The 20,668-nt window shown below is 36.3% G+C and overlaps 1 protein-coding gene across 2 annotated transcripts in view; it reads left to right on the top strand.

The window, feature by feature from the left end:
- LOC120777742 (neuroligin-4, Y-linked) overlaps positions 1 to 20,668 on the top strand; it is a 124,968-nt gene that overhangs the window by 93,232 nt on the left and 11,068 nt on the right. For both annotated transcript variants that reach the window (XM_040109244.1, XM_040109236.1), the window contains 4 exons: positions 12,468 to 12,692; positions 16,598 to 16,795; positions 16,862 to 17,248; positions 17,615 to 17,651. In XM_040109244.1, coding sequence (XP_039965178.1) covers positions 12,468 to 12,692; positions 16,598 to 16,795; positions 16,862 to 17,248; positions 17,615 to 17,651 — 847 coding nt within the window. The remainder of the gene's footprint in view (positions 1 to 12,467; positions 12,693 to 16,597; positions 16,796 to 16,861; positions 17,249 to 17,614; positions 17,652 to 20,668) is intronic.

The following is a 20,668-nucleotide window of genomic DNA, read 5'->3' as shown; positions in this document are numbered from 1 at the left end:
GTACCATATTCGCCACTTTTGTCTAATTCACATTCAAAACTCATGAAACCGCTTACGCAGTCGTTTCTTCTTTTCGCTATGTGGCGCCAGTTGGAGATTCCAAGCGAACCTGGTTCCGTCGAATGCGATATTCGCCGTTACCAAAGCGCAAAAGAACATAAATCGACCCGTCAGATGTTGTCATCGTCCATACCTCTGCACCATATAGCAGGACGGGAATAATGAGTGACTCATAGAGTTTGGTTTTTGTTCATCGAGAGAGGACTTTACTTCTCAATTGTCTACTTAGCCGGAATTGGATTTCGATGTTGACATTGTTGTTGTTGTTAATGCTGGTTCCAAAAAAGACGAAATTTACGACTTGGAAGTTACAACTGTCAACCGTGACGTGGGCACCAAGTCGTGGGAGCAACGACTCGTTCTTTGATGACAGGGATATTTCGCCCTCTTTTAATACCAGATCCATTTGCTTCGCTTTCTTATCCAGTCGGGAGAAAGCAGAACTAGCAGCACGGTTCTTATAGCCAATGATATCGCTGTCATTGGCGTACACTCTTGTAGAACATTGATCTTCTCAATTCATATCTGAAGTTCGAATTATTTTCTCCAGACAAGTTTGAAGAAGTCTTATAATAGGTAGTCGCCTTATCTAAAATCTCGTTTGGTATCGAATGGGTCAGAGAGGTCCTTCCCGATGCCGATGGAGCTTTTGGCAGCAGCAAACTTTGCTTACCCTGATGAGGGTACAAAACCGCTCGAGATCGAGTAATCAATTCGAGATAGTTATCTTTTTTGATTTTGCTTTATTTAACTCAAAAGCAGTCTTCTAATTTGAATATAAAGTTTTTCATTAGTATTTGTTATATCATTTCCAAATAGCGACCAGTATTAATTCAACAACTTTTGTGACCAATCTTCTCATCTGTTGCTTTTGTGTTGAATCCATCCCGCATAGTTCGCATATACTAAACTCATATTACTTGGAGCACACAGATACCCAGCAATTTTGACACGATCAATATATGATGCCCTTTTTCGCAATTCAGCTATCAGAAAAAGTATAAATTGCTGATAAATATTTATCTCCAGAGTTTTTGGTCATACACCGTTACATGGTACATTTTAGTTAGCTACACATGCATATCTCTATTATAGCTATATTTATGCACATTCACGCCCTATTAAGCGGCAATTGTGGTAAAATTAAAATTTCGTTATGTCTTCTGCTTGAGTAACTTAGAATAGCGGCTACATGTTATTGTTGCTACGAGTGTGCAGCGTTAGTGCTATTTCCGAATACTCTTACCAAAGAGTGTCATACATTGTACCCCAGTTAAACGGCAATGTACTGAGTAAGCAAAACGAACTGTCAGTAGGAAGCGACCGAGGCATTTTATGTCCTCATTTCATACTTTTCACACTCTGCTTTCCGCTCTCTTGTCTGTGGAAATATCGACAAAATGGTTTTATTGAACATTTACAAAAACAAAAAACGGCAGCAGAAATGAGTACTACCAACAGCAGCAACTACATGCACACATCCACACCAACAACAAATACACATGTCATAGAGAGAGAGTGAGCGACAAAGTGATGCAGCAAATGATTGTGAAGTGAAGCGTTGTGATGTGCCGTGGTATTGGTGCGACATGGTTTAGAAGCGCTGAAGTGAGGTGCCTGGCAGTATCAGCTGCCATTGATATGATGATAGCGCAGGTTTATTTATAAGTTTCAATTCATGTTAATACAGGCTTGTGTATACCTACAAAGAAGTTTGTTAGCATGAATGAACGCGGAAGTGGCAAATGATGTAATGCGATATTAAAGGTAAGGTGCGAAGTAATGAGAATTTAATAAATCTTTAAAGAATTTTTATACTGAATTTGACAGGCTGGTGATTTCTATTTAAGCAGAGTGTTCGGTTTTAGTGGTAGTAATTAAAAAATGAAAATAATAATATAGAAATCAATCCTTTCATTAACCCTTAATAATAACAGTTTATATCAAGTATGCTATGATCGATTCACCAAGCGTTAGACAGAAGCGAATCGAAGATACTACAGTAGCTGTACAAGACGACTGTTCTCTCTCGCATGCGCATTATGCTTCATTTGCACGTTAAGGAGAGGAATATTTCTTAACGCTTAGCTAACTACTAACTTTTTAGGAACCGATTGATTTCGAATACTTTTAAGTTTTTAAAGTTAATTTTTGGTATATTCATTTTCGGCAGTAATTTGCAGTTTAAGCTATTTTCTTAGGAAAATATGTATAACAAAGTGTCTAGGTATAATTAAAACATAAAGATATTAAACAAATGTTGTGTCTCTGTCTGGACCATAGACTTCCCAGCTCTTATAATACCTTTTCCTCTATTTTGTAAATGAAGCAAGACCTTCTATGGTTCAGGTGAGCGTTCATTGGCAAGATGGTGTTGAAAAATATAAGTACAAAAACAACTGCAAAACCGATTTTAAGCTTATACTTCATGCCACAAACAATCCCTGCACTTTACTCAGATCATTTTGTGCGTGTCGCGTCTACTTGTCGACATCTCCCTCGCCGCTTTATATTCCTACACACAAAATGGTTAGGTGTGTAACTCGCTACACGAGGGTATAATTATTACACGCGTCTACACGTATTGTGTGTACCCGACAGACGTCGCTTTTACCATCCTTTTTTCTACAAACAATCAGACTGTGTTGCAGACATGACGCTTGTAAAATGCGAAATGCGTACACGCTGTGCATATGTGTGTGTTTTGGAATTGCAATTCAAGCGTGTATTTTGCAACAACCAATCCGTTGGCAAACGAAAACATATTTGTACAAATATTTGCGCAAATTCGCTTATTTAAACCCTCATCTATTTGCTTATTTGACAAGCAAAAATTTCCAATTTCCCTTGCAAAATTGTTTACATATTTTCCCCATTTTCTATTTATGCACACATCTCTAAACTTACACACACGCACTCAGCTACACACATGTTGTTGCGTGCTTGTTGACGTGTGTGTTGGTAATTGCCTGCTTATATTGGCATTATTGTCTGCTGCGCATAATTTCCAATTATGTTATGCCATTTTATATTTCATTGCTGCCGCTGCTGGCTTTGCTCCGCAAACCTCGATTGCAGCAGCCGTAAAATCAGGTCAATGACTTAATTGAATAACGTCCATGAAAGTTGATAAGTACGTACATACATACGTAAATGCGGCATAAATGAACTGCAAGAGATGCAGGCGGCGCGCACATACACTCACACACCAATACATTTGCATATTTGAGTTTAAATTCACATTTCACTTATGGGCGTGTAATTAACCAACGAGTAAATAGTTCCGCTTTTGGATTCGAGTCTAATAAAGACAAATAGAGAACTGGCTTAAATAAGTATTGGCATTGCAACACATCGCTATCATGAACAAATTCTATCTAAATTTCATTAAAGGTACATGCAAATTTCTGAAAAAAAAATTTTTATTTTAAAATTTTTTAAATATACCTTGGGAATATATACTTTGAGAAAATATAATAAAAAATTGTCCACGTTTTCAACTGAAGTATATACATATAAACCTTAAAGGTATCACAAGGGTTAACCGACAAATAACATATGTTATAAAGTCAACTGTAACTTTGAAAATTCTTACATTCGCTGTAATTCGTTAATGTATTTCATAGTAATCGAAATTTTCGGGAAGAAGTGTGCCATGAAGCACTAATGTCCACGTATTTGTATCAGGGGGTTCGAAAATGTAAAGCTCGAATCACTTGGCATCGATAAACTATTGGAATATTACCAACCATTATCTTAAACTCGACGGCGTGTTTGTGCTTAAGGGGTTACATATGTTTGCTTGGGAAAAAACAGTCTTTTTCAACAACTTTTTTCTCACAAAAAAATTAAATATTTTATTAAAATTTTTTATTGTTACAAACACTCACTATTAGCAAAGAAATTCTGAAATTTTGAAAAAAAAAAATATTTTAAACTCGGCCATTGCGACGCTATTTCCGGTGACCTCTTGAAAAAAGATGCACCCACGTTGGCAGGATAATTCATTACAAAATCATTTAAGTGAAATAATACGTGTTTTAGTTAAAACATTAACTTAGAACATGAACGAGGATAAAAAAAATCTGAAAATTATATTTTTGACAGACATTTTAACAAAAATTTAAATTTCAGTGAACATTTCGATATATCTTTCAAAAGGATTGTAGTCGAAAAAAGTCTCCTTCATCAAATCTTTAAAAATTGTATCTCCAAGGACTGTGTAAAATTTCATGAATATCGGCAGAGTAGTTTTCCCTCTCTCTCTTGCCAAACGACTTCAAAACACAGTTTCGAGAAAAACGCGTTTAAAGACGGCGCACTTGACCTAGCTAGCCTAGAGCGCACAAGTTCTCAAGGCTGTATCTCCGAAACTATTACTTGGATCAACTTAAAAATTGATAAAAAATATTCTAGAATCTTCTAGTCATAAAAAACCGATCGGTTTTTTGAAATGCATATATCCATGTAACCGCTTAACATAAGTTTTACTAAAAATTAAGCTCAATGGTGGATTGTTTCCAAGGCTGAAACATTATTTCTGAAAGATTGTTTTTCTTTGGCGTTCGACACGTTTCATAATTGAACTTAAACATTGAATATATATGTATCTATTTAGCAATAAATATATCAGCAAATGTATAAAATGCTGAAAAATTGATTACATTTGCTACCTCCTTGATTCCGCCTAATGAACCCACGCCACATCATTACACTTTCGAGCATGACAATGAATCAACTTATAACCATTACGCTTTTGATAAACTTCCTTAGCTGATGCTTTACAACTTAAATTACCTTAAAAGTAACCACTACCAACAAGGCATCTTCACCAAAAGCGCTGGGAGAAGTGAAATGAAATTATCAAGAACCACAATAAAATCAAAGAACTAAGTGCTTGCATATTTCATGCGTCCGCACGTAAACGCAATCAAAAGACCAAAAGCTCACCGACAAGGTGGGGAAAGCAGTCTTACACATTAAGCTTGCGTTGCATATTCAAAGGCGCACACACACACACACTCACAAACACGCTTAAATAAACAACCGCACTCATGGGTTGATATTTGTGTGCAAAACGGTATCTATGCGGCACAATGGCTGCGACAAAAGATATATGTATATATGTATGGGTATGACGGGTTTCAGCAGACATTTAAATGCCAATAAATCAACGATATTTTTGTTGTTATTAAAATTCGTGAGCCATATTTCAGCGCCTTCAACACAAAATCGCTAACCTATTTTCCCATTTACTCGCAAAAGTTCGTTGGCTCCTGCTCGCAACCGACAGCATTTTTGAAATGCTCCCGCATTTACTCACGCTTTATAGACCACAGAAATGGAATTTTTATTGCCTTTATGCGTTGCATTCAGAAAACTTGTCACGACATGCCTATAAAGTATAAAGGAGTGCCATGGAAATACGAGGGAGTCCACATAAAAATGTTGGATGGCAAAATTGTAAAATTTAAAACGTGCAGATTTATAGCTTTGAAATATTTGAACTACATTCGAATTGAAATGCTTTAAGAACTTAGGAAAATAACCGAGTTTGCGTTAGATCAGATTCTTCTTTTTCGTACGGGTACATTATTTAAAAAATTTTCTTAAAAATTTTTAAGAAAAAAAGAGTTTTCAATGCATAATCTTGTGAATAGCTGACATAAACGGAAAGTTCTGGCAGACTGAATTAAACGTATTTCATTTACCGTTTATATATTCTAGAAATAAATGATCGACTAACATCGGTTGTGTTCTGAGAATCGGTGAAAGTAGTACAAATGTAGAACAAGCAGCATATATGCACTACTATATACAATATTTGGAGCCTTAAGGTCACATATATATTTCTAATATATTAACAATGTAACTCTAAAATTTCACTAAGAGTTCTATGAATGTGGTTACTTTTTATAGGATCCATATCCGATTACAGCCATATTCTGTGATTCTAAAGTCTTTCTAATGAAATGAATTATTAAATTAAAACCATAAATAATAGTTACATAAAAATGATATTTTTTACAAAACATTCAAGCTCATTTTTACAATTTGCAATGCTTTCAAAATACCGTTATACCTCAAGTAAAGCTGCACAAATATTTTGCATCACTCATACGCCCTGATGGCTCATGAAATATTTGCGTATTATTACGAAGCGTGGCATTGAAATTTATGAGCAGCTGCTGAAATGAATGATCTGCATCTCTACTTTAAGCTTTGCCTTTCTGCAATTCATGCGCTCACTTTTATTTATCGCGTCTTCTATCAATTTGGTTGCTGCCAACATTAACTGGCGTAGGCAATGAAATTAATAGACTGCGAAGAGAGTATGTGTGAGCGTTTAAATTATTCCTGATTTCAAATTAATGTATGAAAGTCAACTTTTAATGCACTGATGTGCTAATAAAACTCGCTGAGTTGTTGTTGGGGTTGAGTGAATAAATCATTTGTTGCCTGCGGCTCTGAAGTAATACCGCAATACCTAATTTTTCAACAGCTGCGCAGACCAAATGAAAGATATATTACACCGCTGCACGCACCTATACATACACACTGACATATTGTATTTCACACCAAATTGAAAATTTATAATGCAAACGCGATTGCAGGGCATAATAAGTATGTTTAATGCGGCAACTTCTATCTCAACTGTGGCACGTCTTTCACAGTTAGCTGCGGCTGCTTCAAGTTGAGAAAGTGAGGGGAAAAAACTAGCAGAATACATAAAATGAAAATGAAATGAAAAGTTGCGCGAGAAGATAAAAGAAATTTGAGTCATCGTAGCCGGCGACCGCTGTGTGGCATGCCACATTGCGATGCCATAAAAAGGGCAATAAAAAATTGCACTTGCTAAAGTATATTTCCAACAACTTTCTTGCTGCTCCACTTTCCGACAGTGCAGGAAGGCACTTTTTTTTCATCACTGCAAACTTTTACTTTATTTTCTTTACTTTTCTGCTGAAGGGCTTCGTGTCTATTCTGCGCTGAGTAGCCGCAACGAAATAAAAAGCCACTAAAATATTGAATGCCGATATGTACTTAGCAACTGGCCAAGCAACCAATCCAATCGACCTACCAACCGACCTGTAGTCAAGCGAAATAAAAATGTGCCACCAAAAAAAAATAATGACAAAAAATACATAGAAATAGCGAAGAAAAATTGAAAGGAACTGAGAAACTGTAAAGAAAAAGAAATCAAGCCGGTCGTTCGGTTATAAAACAGTGGAGTAATGGTAGTTGGAATCCAGTGAACTAGTGTAGGTAGCAAACAATAGAGTAGAGTCGCCCTGCACTTGAAGTCAATGAGCAAAGTTTTGGCAACGCGGCCTTAAAAAGACATTAAAGCGCAGGAAGCAAACACATTTTTGAGCTTAGAAAGCTGTAGCGGACTGCAGCTGCGCTTGGCGTGCGATCGAATAACATTCGAAAAAGTCAGTGGGTACGAGCAGGAGAAAGCCAACTAACTGTGCAAAGCATTGCATGCGGCTAAATAACAGAACCACATTTTTATGCAGCACTCAAATGAAAGAAAGCATCAAATAAAATAATGGTTTTGTGAGCAAGCCAAAAATTTAGTACCTAATTGTAGGAAGTGGTTGGTTATAAGTTCGCATAAATGGTGCGCGGCCAGTCGAATGCTGGTGGATTAGCCAAGTATACAACAACTACTTAAGAGATGCTATAAAGGTTCAGCAATGAACAGCGCATTCGCATTTAAAATTTTATTTTTATAAATTATATTATTATTGCTTTCACATAAATGAAACACAATACAAAGCGACAAAAATGCCTTAGGTTATTTACATAAAAATATTTAAGAACTCAATTTGTATTTTCTTGTAGTATTCTGCCTCACAGTTGATAATACAATCCAATACAAAAGCACTGAAATAAAGTCATGAGCTCATTTAAGCTTTGTTTAAAATTTGATGAATAAGGTTATAGATATCCAAGGACGGTTAGGACTGAGCGAGCTAGCCAACTATAATGAAATGGATGCTAAAACAGAAATGAATTAATATTTCTTCTTGAACTCACTTCAGAATAGAGACATCGAACGATCTTTGCTTGGAAAACTAAACCAATATATCTCTAATTTTATAAAAAATAGGTTTCGCTTTATGTAAATATATTAATATATGCATGTAATCCCCGCACCAGTAAAAAAAAAACTTTAATTAACAAGCACTCATAACAAGGCAACTCTGGTACAAAACTTAAAATCGAAGTATTTTTAAGTATTTTATTTTGTAACTACAATCAAAGTTGTAGTTCACACAACTTGTTCGAATAGTTGCCTCATTCACTTTGACAACTTCAAGAAAGGGTTAACTCGACTTTTTGCACACTTCCATGCAAGACAGATTGGAAAATGTTTCAAGTTGTGCAATTCCATTTATTTTAGCAATAAAAATTCTGAGCAGAAGAAATATAAAAACAGAAATATATTTCTTATTTCGTAATCGAAGAAATGTAAGATTAAGAAATGGTACGAGATGCCACATCAATCGATAAGGATCGAGTTAAATTGCACTGTAGCAACTTTGTCATGTGAGAGCGAATGCCGTGCAAAGAAGAAAAAGTGAAGAGCAATCGTTAATAAAACTGGCAGCTTTAAGGGAAAATCTTTAAAGTTTTTATTTAAAAATATAAAATTATTTAAAGTAAAACCTGAAATATTGACATTTTCATTGAGAGAGTATAATAAACCGTTTAAACAGGAGATTATAATATTATTTCATTGACATTGCTTAAAATATACGATGGTCTTATTATTTATAACGATTTACAAAAATCGATGTAAAGGGTTGTTAAATTAACAAAATAGTTTTTTCTAAACTTATATAATTAATTGGAATAAAAAAGGTTTTCCATCGTGCTTGAGCGATCTCAATTCAGCGGCATCCATGCGGTCCGACTAAAAATCTTAGTGGAAACCAACCACTAAGGTGAAGAGAAACCAATTGATATTTCCTGTCCGAAAATACCGTTTTGCAATACGAAGATTAAAATACTTTGGATATCATGCGTACAGAAATGCTTCTGAAACAGATGAATTTGCTATATAGAAACTTAACTCTTGTCCATAAATGAGGTATTAATTGAGTTTTAGAATGCTTCAACATCGCTTGGAATTTGTGTGAACGAACCCAAGCCTTATTTCACTATTTTTAGGCTGATTACCCAGCATGACCTAACCTAACCTTTAGCTACACAACAGTTTCTTCCTCCCTTATATGGGAACTAATTTCTCTTAGCACCTTCGCATACAATTAAAGCTTATAATCAATCATCAAGTACTAGAAAATGGCAAAATCGTTCAGATATACAATGAGCGTACTATTATCTGCAAACATTTTATTGCTGTGAAGAAAAATATCTGTAGCCATTGCCGCAATTAGGTTCGAAAGTTCACTTTTAATGGAAATGCAACACTAATTGAAATTAATCCATCAACTATGCAGTAGAGTATATCCACCAACACTTCGTTACTCCATTAGTATGTATCTACGTCTAATTTCTACTTAGTTTAAGTGTGTAAGTATTTGTGTCAATCACTGCGCCATTCATCAATAATCAACTGTGGTTGTAGATTTGTACAGCAGCGTGCTAATTGAAGCAATTATTCAAAGATGCACTCAATTGCAGATGCATCCGTTTGTAGGCAACTGAGTGCCCTGTAGGAAAATTGCAGCTAAGCATGTGAATAAATACAATGCGAATAAGACTTTTAGGCAGTGGTAGGTTGAAATTTTTGCAATAAAGTTGCGTTTTGCTCAGTATATAATATAGAGGAGATTAAAATAAACATTTTTTTAAAATCATGGCAAAAGTTTTGTAATTAGCTAAAGACTTTGCAAAATTTTACGAATATTACTTAAATAATTTTTCTGGTAACAACAATCAATGAGATGATGCTCCAAGGTAGGCTGATGCCAGCTTTGCTAGTCAAATAACCATACAGAAATAGAGTGAGGATGTAAAAATTTGGAAATTTTGGATAGCCAGTTGTTTTTTACTCTTTTTGAAATCAGCTGATGAGCTGATTCATGTATCACAGAAAACAAACAGTTTGTCTCATAGTGTCACATGGTGCAAAAGTTCCTGAAGCCTTTAAGCGTGTAGACCTTTTCCATGCATTTACAGGCAAATATTTTTGTCTGAATGAAGCTAAAATCTCACCTTTCCAACACTATATGGTATGACACAATGTGATTTGTAGCACTGGAGATATACGACTGCAACGACATCTACTGACAAAATACGAAAAGACTTTTTCGATTACCCGATAGAATGAATCCACATCCACCGATATTGATTTGAACGTGTATTTCCGGTATCAAGCCATTCAAGTTTGCAATTTTACTGACTTACTTTTTTCATTTTAAGTATTTTTATATAATTTATTCTTTACTAAATGGAACCCCGGTATGTAGTCATCGCAGTTACTACTACACTGCACAAAACTAACAAACTACCAGTTGGAGTTTGTTCTATTTAGCGCAAAGCTGATTAACTACCTAATTGAATTGTTCGCACCTGTCCTTCAGGCTATATTAAAAGCTTTAATTCACCCTTTTCAGCGCTCACACTAAATGTCCGTTAACTACTTTTGGCCCATTCACTAATTTTATTCAGCGCACAATCAATCCATCGGTGTGTTATTTGCCTTGCCCAGTTTGCAACACACACCATGCCTTGCAGGCAACAGTGCAATGCAAAGCATCATTAATTTTACGCTGCATTGTTTTTCACATGCTGGCGCTGTTTCACTATAAAACCTGTTTACTGTAGCGAAACGCTATTGGGTTTTAAGTTTAGTGCGATTGCTATTCCTGTCAGGAGCTTCAACCGGTGAGCTTAAGCCGGTGATTAATGGCTAACTATGTAATAATGACGCTAATTGTATATCACGCCAATGCGAATTAATATCTGCAAGTGCAAATGTACACACACATACGCATACATGATTTTGTTAGAGTCGCAGGAAGTTTCGTTATTAATTCTATGTAAATGCTAACTCTTGCCACCAAAGCGCTAATTGCATTTACCATTTACACGCGCACATACATGCAAGCCTGTGAACATGAATTTTTAGTTACTCATACCACGCGTAGTACACTTGTATTTTCATTATGCATATGTGGTTTTTAATAACGCTGTGAATTAGAGTTTTTAGAAAAACTTCAAAGCAAAAAATTTAAAAAAAAACTTAACTCGTGGGCGAAAAATACTTCCATTTGAGGACTATCAACCGTTCAGTGTGTTAAAGCAAGTAAGAAAGTATTATAGAATTAAAACTTGTTAAAACGGAGTTTCATTCATAGTTTATAGACCGAGCAAATTTGCATCTCTCAAGTATGACTGACTTCAAGTTGCAAGTTTAGTTAGCGATGCTGTAGTTGCAATAAAAGCGAAGAGCGAAAAGAAAGATAATTATTAATATATAAAACGAAGAAGATTTTTTTGTGAAGCTGCTAGCACAAGCTAAGGTAGCTTGGTGGTGGCAGAGTCAGAAATAATAAATAATTAATGTAATAGATCATAGCAGGGTGGTAATAAACTCCAAGCCTGGCTTCAACCAAGCCGATGTAGTATGAAAAAGAGAGCCAACATCGATAAATCTATGAACTCTCAACTTTGACTCACAACACAAGGCTAAACATCAACTTCTAATCAACTAGGTCTAATAAGAAACTTGCAATGCACTTTGCAGTAACTACAGAACCTACATCTTCGGAGAACCAAGCATTGGTTGAGAATACAAATGAAACGACAATTGTCCGTGCTGATCACCACCTGAAATGTGGTAACCAAATCTCCTCACTAACTAACATATGTAATCACTACATCCCCTTTCTCACAGCAGAAACATATTAATCGTCCAACCTTTTTTGAAAACATCTGACGCTAGCAGTTTGTGGAACAATCCACCGAACCTGAACACTTTTTAGACTCAACCAGAAGCCGCTGAGAATGGTAAAAACAAAGAACTTCAAAGAAGTTAAAACCGATTGGAAACAAAAGATAAAATAACAAATGTTAAAGGAAAAATAATTTCCGAGCGATCTGAGGTTGGAAAAAGAATTTTGGCACGTGTTTGAACTTTTAAGGCTTAAAAACGCTTTATCTCGATTTCCGGCAAGTCTACGAGTCTTATTGGAAACAGTTATGTCACAAAGTTGTAGGTAATGAAACGATCTATAACTTTTGTATATAGAATTTTTTAACATAACCTCAAAATTTATGTGAACAATTCAAATAACCGAGTTTTGGTGTAAACTTACCGTATGTCCCAAGCAACCTGTATATTTTTTTATAAAAATTTGGTCTGTTTTAAAAATATATGTGTATTTAGATTGTGTATGGTTTTTCAACAAATGCAATATCTTCTCTTGCAGTCGCTTCGCGTGACGCCTCTGGCAGTGGCAGCAGCAGCAGTGGATCAAGCAACAATGCGGGCGGTAGTAATGGTGGTGGAGGCGGCCAAACTAGATATCCGGTTGTAGTGTTTGTACATGGAGAATCCTATGAATGGAATAGCGGGAATCCGTATGATGGCTCGGTGTTGGCGAGCTTTGGACAGATACTTGTCGTCACAATAAATTATCGACTGGGCATACTAGGTAAGTATTAGGAACAATGATTTTTTTGCTTGAAACGACTTCCGACAGGTTGAATATGGAGTGTTAATAGAGTAAGTTTTGCTCACTTCTTCCAATACTTCAACATTTAACGGCGATTAAGTTACTCAATTGTAAGAATAAATACTTAGTTTGGGCTTACACTTACACTTTTAGCAAAGAGATAACGAATTGGTAATTCAATATAATTCAATGTGAGTCAAAAGTGCTTCTGAAGCATTACAGCATTACCGTTCGATACTTTTAAGGGTCCCAATGAAAGGAAATTGCGCAGAGAAGAGATTAAATTCAGCTGGCTGTTGAGTAGTGCTCTTAGTAGGGACTTTTCAAATTCGCTGAAGTGCGGCTGCTTGCATCATGACCGCCTTTATCAGCATAAATATAACTCAATATGTTATAAATGCTTTATGCAAATCCAACTGGCACATTATTTGATATTGAATACGAATTTCAAATAGAAAAAATATCAAAACACAAATGCTTAATTAAAGCAAAGTAGAACAGCGTGCATTTGAGCGTTCACTCTTAATTTACTTAGCCTTTTTTAAATGTAGAAACTCAATGCAAAACTGGTGCAGCTCGCCCCACTCCCTGCGCATATAATATTAATTTGCAGCAGTTTTCGGAAACAAAGGGCCATAAGACTAAAATAAATGGACTTTCACAATTTCAGCAGAGACCACCAATAATACATTTTCGCCTGCTACATATGCATGCTAATGTGTATTTTAAGCGCGCCTGCTCTGTGTGGCACTTAAAATTTTATGCAAATATATATGCAACGTGCACTTTATTAAAAAGCACAATTAGCGCCCAGATTGCAATGACACAGTGGAGCGGTGTTAATGTAACTACACAGACATACACATGCACAAACACACACACACACATACACTGCACTTTAGGACACGCTTGAAAATAAACTTTTACTACTATTTAGCATAGAACGTAGCTTTACGTGATATTCATTTGTTTCTCAATTTGCATATGAAATTTGCTTTCCAGTAACCCTCCGAACTGAAAAAACCGCTTTCCGCGCTCCAATCGCTTTCAAGTGCATTTGACTGTGTGTGGAGGCGTGTGTAATTTTGCGGCGGTGCGTGGGTTACTTGGTGGCGGTGTTGGAGTTGGTTGTGTTGCAATGCCGCAGTTGTGGCTGCTGTTAGTGTTTAGCTGCTTTGGAATTTATAAATGCAACTTTTGCTTTTATGAATTTTTCATGAGCCACCCGCGCACACACACACACGCGCACACATAGCGACAGTCAAGCAAGCAACCAAATGCGATGATTCGTTTGCACAGCACAGCAATTCAAATTGTTGCCGCCCACTATGCGCGCAAATGCGAATGTTGGCTATAAAATTAAATGAAATTTTTCATTCAAAATTCAACTGGATTTCGAGTTTAGAAGGTTGATAGCGGCTTCAATGTTGGTGGCGGCAAAAAGGCGTGCTGGCGATGGCATGCTGCACACCGGTTGCCCGCTAGCGCATTTGACGCAACGAAAACACATACAGAACTAAGCGCGGTTACTACTAAATGCAGCTGCATGAACTCGAACTCAAATACCGACACGCGACTACGCGTTGCAAACAAGTGCGAGAAAAATGTCATCGCATAACGGGTGTGTGTAGTTTTGTGATGAAAATCGAATTTCTGAGTACATTAATAGCAATAGTAATCACCAGATTTGGTATATTTGGATGCTGTAAGACCAAAATTAAAAGCTTATCTAACAGAAAATATTGCATTATTTCTTTTTATTTTAAATGAAACTGAAAACAATGCTTAATGAGAGCTGCAATACCAAAATAACGCCAAAGTCCTCGAAAAGGTAGATGAAAAGACTTCGCTTTGTCAACTTCTGAAGAGCAACAATTTCGATTTTCGTTGTCCGGAATATCCCGAAAGAACTCACTCACAATGGTTTTTAACTGCACCAATTTTATACTACCATATAGCAAGGGTGATTTTCTGAGTATATTTCAAAACGCCAGTTTTTTGCCATTTTTTGTTTTTAAGAAATATATTTTTTTTTGTCTGAAATTTCTGATATATGCATATAAAGTAAACTATTTATTAATAATATATATAGATATTAGCTTATATTCGCCGGACCTTAGAGATCTTTGGATCGAAGAAGCAAGTGGTAACATGGCCAAACATAACTAAACGAATGTGGAACAGTAAACGGTTAGTTCACTTTAAAGAGGTGTGCCTATATTTTCATGTATTTGTGTCAACGAGATAAATTTCTTGGAGTAATTCTTGGAAATTGGCCAATTGGAGATGATTGCTATGGATTTATTTTATACCATAATTATAAGTGTCTCAATAGTTGATGACCGAAATATTATAATACAACAAGGAAGTTAATTGATCGCATATTCATAAAATCTATCTTAGTAATGTTTCGTCTATCAAAAAAATCAAGCGCTAAAGCCACACAGATAGTTACATATTCCTCCACAAAACCCCCAACAAATTAATATCATTAATTGCAATATTTTTACAACCGAACCGTACCACCCGTTACACAACGAACAGGTATTTTTTCGACCTAACACAGATTTACTAGAAACTAAGTTTGCACGTGGCATGTGGCAAGCGGCAGCGACAAAGGTAAATATGCACTTGTTTACCTGAATTGCAGCATGTTTTCAAAGATATAACGGTGACAAAAAATTTTGCGCTTACATTAAATTGCATGTGTGAATTTGTCATATCCGTGTAGCTCTCATGCACTCGAGTACATAATATATGTATTGCATATGCTCCCAGGTATGCGGCGCTATGCTTGCCACGGATTGAGCATGCGAAATCCGCAACGTTCAGCGTAAACTCCAACACGTTCCGCTTATATGGACACAGAGGTATGCGCGTGTGTGTGTGTAGCGAGTTTAGGCTTTAGTGCATTTGAACAGACCAAAGTGAAATAAACATGAGTGAACGCATCCGCACAGAGTCAGCGCAATGTTGACCTAAATGTAAACACTTACACATTAATACATATATATATATCTGCGTATGCGGGGGATGCGCCAAGTGACTGTTCAAACTCGTTGCCAGACAGCGCAAGTCATGCACAAATATTTTGCTTAAAATGTTGCTGCGATTGAAAAACCCGAATGTAATGGAATTTTGTCAGCAGATGGCGTAGGTAAACTCAACGCTAAAGAATGTGACATACTTTAAGTGCTGTGTCCTAATCAGAAGTTACGACGCAGGGTGGGATAAATATTGAGTTTGCCTCCCTGCAATCATCGTTCAACAGCTTGGTTGAGTTTTTTTCTCCTCATGCATGGTATGCTGAAAAATAGAATACATCGAATTTTCGATTCATTTGAGGCCATAAAACTAAAAGCGAGTTCCATGGAATAACCTTATCAATAGTGAAACAAATCAATTCCCTCTACAGTTTACCTTTTTTATCCTTGGGTTAACAAATTCCGATAATTTAACTGAAGGAGGTACTTTACTTGAAAATGGTAATTCCTGTTTGGTTGGCGGGAACTATATTTCTGAATTTGTTCAGGAGATTCTCAGATGATTTCCAACAATCATAATGAAATAAAGCTTCACAACTTATCTCTGTCTGCAGACGCCGATGAGTCAACGCACATCCCTACCTGAGTAATTGAGTTTAATTATGAGACCGAAATTTTTGATCTGAAAACATAAACGGAGTTCGCCATCGAAAGGTGAAAACTTAAGCTTCTCGAGTTCCTTCTCTATAGGTTTAATTTTATGTACCGACTTCCAAGGTCAGCGCATAACCACAAGAACTCAGCTCATAAAAGAATATAGGAAGTTATTTGAAATTTTCTGTTAAAAAAAAATATTTCGTATCCTTTAACATAAAATCTAATTCTCCATTCCTTATCCAGGTTTCTTAAATGCCAATACAGATCGCTACTCGAAACTGCCAGCCAACTATGGCCTAATGGACATCATTGCTGCGTTACACTGGCTAAAGGAGAATATTGCTGCATTTGGTGGCGATCCACAGAGTATAACCCTAGCGGGTCATGGCACCGGAGCAGCGTGTGTGCATTTTCTCATCTCCTCACTGGCGGTGCCAGAAGGTATAAAAGAGATAATTACCAACAAATACAATATATAAAACAGGCAATTATTAAATTTCTTTGTAGGTCTCCTGTTTAACCGCGCCATACTGATGTCCGGCTCTGGTTTGGCACCCTGGTCGCTGGTGAGCAACCCTGCCAAATATGCGGCCATCGTTGCGCATCACGTGAACTGTGCGCCCGACCTGTCACATGCGCATCTTATGAAGTGTCTGCGCGACAAGACACTGGAGCAGCTGCTGAGCGTACCCATACGTCAGCCCGAGTTCGGTTTCGCGTTTGGCCCCAGCATAGACGGTGTGGTCATCGATGGTGGTGACTATGTACCGCCAGCGCCCGGTTCAGCTGCTGCACAAGCCCAAGCATCGACTGCTGCCGGCAGCGGCCTCGGCGGGGGAGCAGGCATCGCGGCAGCGGGTGGTTGGGGTACGCCGGGACAGTTGGAAAATATCGGTAATTATTGTAGGCGCTAAGTGTATCATAAATATCATGGAAAAGTAATATTAAAAAGTTCTTGTTGAGTGAAATAATGACACAATGAATAATTAATTTCATTTACATGACCACTTTCAATTTGCAACCTGAACTTATTTCGCGCACTATTTGCTGTGCTTCCGTTGTGGGCATATTGCTTCCTCCTCTTCATGGCATCGTTGATTGTAATGCGCGCTGTATTTCAACGGGATTACAACACATTATCGACTTTCCTTTATCCGCTTTCTCCAATTGCTGTGGTGGCTGCTTAACGCACGGATGCGCTTTTAATGTCATCTTAAACTCCAATGGCGACGGCTTCAATTTGCTCTCATTTTAATACAGTATTAATGAGGAAAACAGCCATTAACAAGCTGTCAAGGTACGTAAAACCTATAACCTGTGAATGATTTATGTTTACACAGTTTTAATGCAAAGAGTGAGTGATTTTAATTTCGGAGAAGTGCTCGTTGAAAGATTGAAATCTGTGAATGATTGTGTTTATTTACTTACTGTTTAAATATATCACTGCTCAATTGCTTATAGCGTCTTTGCAAAGATTAAACTTATTATTTTTTACTGTGATGGAAATACATACGATTTGTAAGGCACTCTTGCAGCAAGCAGCTTGGTCCCTTCAATAATCTGCTTTGGCTTTTGCAAAGAAATAAAATATATTTCATCCAAGTCTTCTTTTTTTTAATTGTTTTCTTAACGTAATAGTACTGTTTTCCGGTGTCGATTTTCCAAAAGATTGGCATAATACTCACACTTTTCCGACTAGTACGATTTCAGTCAGAGACACTCTCTTGTAAACTAGTATTTCCCTAAACTTGGAGCTTCAACTACAAGGTTTATATGTGCCACCCATTACGGATGTGTGCAGGCAATTAGTAATTAACATAAATTTGCGCTTGGCAATAATGTGGGTAATACATCGATATTAGTACATCATTAGCGCAAATCTTGCATTAATTAGTGTTAAATAATGCATAAATGGTGACATAATTCCAAGGAAACATGAAACAGCACTACTCGCATACTACATATACGCATACATGCAGATATATGGCGTTGACAGTTTTGTCTTATCAGTCGGCTTTGCTTCAAATTCTACTTCGGCGTCACATAACATATAGCGGACATAAGCAAAGATATAAAGTGATTAAGCACTAAGAAGAAGATCGTTTTAGCAAAAATGTAGCTCTACTTACTAGTACTCTTTAGCTTTTTAACTTAAAATTGTGTATCCTTCATTGCTATCAAATTTTCCTCTTTGCTTATGACTAATTGAATTACATCCATTCCGTAAATTATAGTATGCAGAACTAGCGGTACATTAACGCATATGCTTTAGATGATATGAATGTTATAATTGTACATATTTACAGAATTAGTGAATGTATTCACACTTATAAACGTGTCTCTATCTTTAACTCAACTATTTTGCAACAGCTACTTCATCACTTTGACAACACCACACGCGTTTGTGCTTGAACCGTTAACAGCAGCTTCTTACCGTGAATCTTTTCATAAACTCTTAATTAATTCCGTATTTCCTACACCTATCTACTGGAAATGGATTTACTTAATATCAGATGAGCTCAAGTACACGAGGGCGACTTGTTAGGATTCATAGACGCAAGTGTCAAGAAGAACAAATCTCGTCACAAATGAAGACACTTTGCCTTTTTAAATAGTATATCCTTCTTCAATTTTACCTCTGTATGATATTTAGTTCGTCATAAATGTTTTCCTACAATGAATTGGTATTTGTAATATTAAATAGCATTCCAAACGTATTTGGTTATAGTTACTTAAATATGATATGATATGATATATGATAATTAATATGATAATCAAACTTGCCTGTAGTATAGTATGTATAATTAATATATATTCTGAATTTGGTAATCGTTTTATGAAAAATTTGAGGTTACACACACCCCACTTCAAGCAAAACCAAATCACTTCGTGGTTGGTTTCTAATAGGTGATAAATTATTAACTTTTCATACCTCTGTTATAACATACTAGATGCTAGTAGTGCAGAAACAAATCATATCTACAGACAGTTTTGAAATCTCTTTCTAACTAGGCAACAAAGGAGATTCCATTAAAGGTAACTTCAAGAACCAGTATTTATATTTATAAATGTAAAGAACAGCGCAGCATTGTTAAGTTGGCATTGACCTAAAGAAATGGAAATAGTAGCAGTCGACATCAAGATGCTTACACACGAAGATGGGTAGGTTAGCAGTGCAGAAGCTGGCGTATTCACAAGGCCAGCTACACAACTACTACTAGTATGCTGCATGTAGCTCACTAGTCTACGGCATTGTACAATTTTGCAGCCAAAGGGCATTATATTGTTTTTAGAATGGAAATGAAAAGAAAACACTGAAACAGACACAAAGCAAAATTAAATTCGAAATGTCTAATTGAAGTATATATAGATATAAATATTAGTTGTTTTGTAAAATTTTGAAAACGAAAAAAGGAAAATTGGTTAAAGTTTCACTGTTTAGTTAGTTTTTTGCTCATCGCTCTCAAACCATGAAAGGCTATGATAGAATCATGCGAAATCTATTTAAGCTTTGCAACAGATTTTTACTCAAAAGCTGGATTTTGAGTTTAGTAATATTTTAACATTAAATGATTGTTCAGACAATAAAGCCGTTTTAGAAAGGAGCTACAATAATCTTACCGTTTGCTCGGCACGCTTCTCTTAAAGTTCTGGTTAATGAGGGACTAACGGGATAGCAAATAATTAGTTTCAATTCTATATACTTTACATACATTTACATTTACTGTACAAAAGAAATGACATGCAACTTATTTGTCTATATATCTATATGTCTCTACACGGATAGTCTCTTCACCTGTGTTTTATATATGGTCTTATGTACATGTTTTTAAGAGTTCATATTCTGTAATGCACCTCGATTTTCATCAGTGCACAATAACGGTAATTTAACTGATTTCATTTGTCTTCCATTTCCTGGCTTTCACATTTTGCTTACGTAGCAAACAGTGCTGCCCCTTCCTGTAATTTTGAAGAGTACACAGATAGAATAATAATCTTTTTTACTGCAGACAGGTCACATACCACATATTGCATACCCTTTAATCAACCATGCAACCGATATGATCAACGACATTTGCGAGTGTGTGTAAGCTTTCCTTTGCATATGGACACATATACATACATATATTTGAGCGGACTCTTACATACACTGCATTTAAATCGCTCTCGTCTTAACTTTCTTTGCTCTCCCTGCTCGGCGTTTCGGCTTAAATCCAATTTACATGTAAAAATGCATTTAACGCGTATCTGAAACCAAGCTGCTTATATGTGTGAGCGCACATTTATATAAAATTGTAGATTTGCATGAAGTGT

The sequence above is a fragment of the Bactrocera tryoni genome, chromosome 1 (assembly GCF_016617805.1).
Source record: "Bactrocera tryoni isolate S06 chromosome 1, CSIRO_BtryS06_freeze2, whole genome shotgun sequence".
Classification (NCBI taxonomy): Eukaryota; Metazoa; Arthropoda; class Insecta; order Diptera; family Tephritidae; genus Bactrocera; species Bactrocera tryoni.
This window is presented reverse-complemented; position numbering and strand designations above follow the sequence as displayed.